The 3929-nt window shown below is 31.2% G+C and overlaps 1 protein-coding gene across 1 annotated transcript; it reads right to left on the reverse strand.

The window, feature by feature from the left end:
- Positions 1-1154: 1154 nt before the first annotated feature.
- On the reverse strand, positions 1155-3678 carry LOC121872547 (zinc finger protein 271-like). Its single transcript, XM_042375331.1, has one exon. The coding sequence runs from the start codon at positions 2621-2623 to the stop codon at positions 1586-1588; it is 1038 nt and encodes a 345-aa protein (XP_042231265.1). The 5' UTR covers positions 2624-3678; the 3' UTR covers positions 1155-1585.
- Positions 3679-3929: the final 251 nt, after the last annotated feature.

A 3929-nucleotide genomic window follows, 5' to 3' on the forward strand; every position in this document is an offset into this window, starting at 1 on the left:
ATATATATATATATATATATATATATATATATATATATATATATATATATATATATCACAGCTGCTTCATTATTAATCAACATTTAAAGGTATGGTGACATTCTCAATGGGTTTCACTTAATCTGCTTATCATATATATATTCATGATGGAACTTTCACTTACACGTGATTTTTCCTTATACGCAGGTCTGCCCGAGATGTTATTTTGATTGCTTCAATTTCGCCTGACTGCTCATGTTTGAAATAGAAAATTCATACAACATCTACAGAATATAATTTGTATTAAGGTTGGAATTCTTATAATTTGGTGATCATTTTGAATATAAACATCATATTTTTGTATTAGACATACAAATTTTAGATAAAAATTTTTCTCAAATTAACTATGTTATCTTTTGTGCAAAATATATGACATTTATATTCAAAATATTCCTGGTCTTACAAGGAATCCAGCAATGTCAATTATATTATCCTAACTTTAGTTTGAGGTATTATTTATTAAAATTTAGTGGTTATCCCACACATCTCCTTGGGACGGTTGGTGGGGGGTGGGGGGAGGGAGGGACCGACCGACCATCTGTTACCCTGTGAAGAATTATTATTATTTTTTATTAACTGAAGATATTTGTTTTAGCTCATAAAATTCATACAAATTACCCGGTCTGAATATAATTTACATTGCTGGAATTCTTATAATTTGATGATCATTTTGAATAAAAACATCATATATTTTGCATTAGACATACAAATTTTAGATAAAATTTTTTCTCAAATTAACTATGTTATCTTTTGTGCAAAATATATGACATTTATATTCAAAATATTCCTGGTCTTACAAGGAATCCAGCAATGTCAATTATATTATCCTAACTTTAATCTGAGGTATTATTTAATACTAAATGTTAAAAACCCTGGAAGGGAGGATTGGTGGGGGGTGGGGGGGAGGGTTGGGACTGACCGCGCGGTTGGAAGAGGGGGGGAGGCAAGGTTGAGTCCATTATTTGAATGGACATTAACTTGGCGACTGTATTTCTCTATTTCTCTTAAGTATTAATTGTGTGCATGTACCATCATAAAATTAAGATGTTATTTTTACTACAACATAGGTATGTGCCTTCAAAAAGTGGAGTTTGGGGGTCGGGCCGGTTTCTATTGGAATTAATCCCATATGTTCTGTTGTTCACTTAATGCGGATTTCACTTAACACAGGACCCTCTGGGTTCAATTGACCGCGTTAAGTGGGGTACAACTGTATTTAATTAAATTAAGCAAACTTATCTTAGAATTGTAACCCAGAGAATCAGACGTCTTGGTAGCTCAAAGCAACCATTCAACTTGGAGTTAAAAACAATGATGCAACAGTAAGTCTTACTGGTGAAGAAAATTTAAAAGAACAAATCAACTCTGTTTGAAAAAAGGGTGTAACCTGTTGGTGCACTTTATCAGAGCTTATTAACCAAGGAATGAACAAATGGGGTAGTGTAGTTCAGGTATCTCACAAGTCAAGTTTCTTCCCCTCAGCTAAAATGTGGAACTTTATATCTGAAGTATTGAGGACAACCTTTAACTTTATACTGTATGGGTCTCACTTTTTAGTATGAATTCTCATATGCTTATCTAAGTAGGATTTTCGTAAAAAGTCTTTAAGACACAATGGACACTGGTGTGGTTTCTCCCCTGTGTGAACCCTCACATGTCTTGCGAGATCAGATTTTTGGGAAAAATCTTTAAGACACTCGGGACATTGATATGGCTTCTCTCCGGTATGAGTTCTCATGTGTATTACTAGAACAGACTTCCGTGAAAAGTGTTTAAGACACTCGGAACACTGATATGGTCTCTCTTTTGTATGAACTCTCTTGTGTGTGACTAGATTATATTTACGAGAAAATTCCTGAAGACATTCTGAACACTGGTATGGTTTCTGCCCTTTATGAACTCTCATATGTGCTGCTAGATCAGATTTTTCGTTAAAGATTTTAGGACACTCCGAACACTGATATGATTTCCCTTCATGAGCTTTCATGTGTGTTACTAGACTAGATTTTCTTGAGAATCCTTTAAGACACTCAAAACACTGGAAGGGCCTCTCTCTTATGTGAACTCTCATATGCTTCACTACATCAGATTGATCAGAAAAGTCTTTAAGACACTCAGGACACTGATATGGTTTCTCTCCTGTATGAACTCTCATATGTCTAACCAGATTAGATTTTTGTAGAAAGTGTTTAAAACATTCCGAACACTGATATGGTCGCTCTCCTGCATGAGCTCTCATATGTACAACTAAAGCAGATTTTTGTGAAAATTCTTTCAGACACTTAGAACACTTGTATGGTTTCTCACCTGTATGAACTCGCATATGTGACATTAAATCAGAATTTTGTGCAAAATCTTTGAGACAAAGTGAACACTGATGCGGTTTCTCTCCTGTATGTACTGACATATGTCTTGCTAAATGAGACTTGCGTGCAAAGTTCTTTGAACAATTTGAACACTGATAAGGTTTTTCTCCAGCTTCAGCCCTCATTGTGCTGCTGGAGATTTTTATAAGATTTTTGGAACATGAATTGGGTTTTGGGTTTTTCAACAATGCAGATTCTTGTAGAGTATGTTTTAGCATATAACACTTTTTAAACAGTTGTTACAGCATTGAACAGTAGAATGATTTTCTTTGATATACATATGTATAAACTGTCATGGACCAATGATTTTTTTTTTAAAATCTGTATTACATAAAAATCTACCTTGTGTATAGTTTATTTTACAAGATCAAATTTAGGTGAAAAATCTTTAAAAGACTCCATAAAATAATATAAATAATTCGTTTATGAACTCGACACTTTTGTATACTGTACTGTATAAGCTTATATGCCAACAAACAATATAGTTGACTTTCTTAGTGATTTACTATACTTACTGGCAGCAGAGTAATGAAACAAGTCCTCATTATATTTTTTAGCTATGTTACTATTGTGTATTACTGTATTATTAAAGTGGATAGTTTGAAGACCCTTAGTATGAAATTGTAACTATAAAAACATAACAATGATGGATAAGGAGAGAGAAATGTATTGTGGTATTACTGATATTTTTTGAGTCCTGAATGAATGTACGATGAGAATTTGAGGAAATAGAAATTGAAGCAAGTATGGACTATGATGTAAACCGTACTAAAACTTGTGTTATTTGGTTAAGGAATAGATCCTATAGGGCACTGTGTATGTAAATACAGGATCGTGTATACTACATATAATTACTGTAATATACGAAAAAGAAAAATTACAGTACAATATCCAATTTCAGCAAGCACATAGTAAAAAGAAATATATATAAAGTGTAAAACTTCCTCATCTCTCTATTCAGTACTGTACTGCAGTTCCTGTCTTCACTTCTTTCACATGTGAGTCTCTGATGTTCTTGATTGGTAATAAGACAAATATCTTGTGTTAATCTCTCAGTATGGGTTTATAACATATTTACACAGGGACTGTTTTTTCATATATTTTTGTGATTAACAAAACTTAGTTTATGTACATTATACTTAATTATTGCCAGCAATATACTGTAGAGTGTGTTGCTTGTACTATACAGTACTGTACTGTATACCCATTTGTTACTTGTCCTCCAGCTCTTTCTGTTGGGAGAAAAATCAAGAACAAATTAACCATTTTACACTTAACATATTAATGTAAGATTATAATCTAATAATAAAAAAAAAAAAAAAATTATGACCAAAAAATACAGGATATATATATATATATATATACATATATATATATATATATATATATATATATATATATATAAAATATAAAATATATATATATATATATATATATATATATATATATATATATATATATATATATATATATATATATATATATATATATATATATATATATATATATATATATATATATATA

The sequence above is a fragment of the Homarus americanus genome, unplaced genomic scaffold (assembly GCF_018991925.1).
Source record: "Homarus americanus isolate GMGI-L3 unplaced genomic scaffold, GMGI_Hamer_2.0 scaffold39155, whole genome shotgun sequence".
NCBI lineage: Eukaryota > Metazoa > Arthropoda > Malacostraca > Decapoda > Nephropidae > Homarus > Homarus americanus.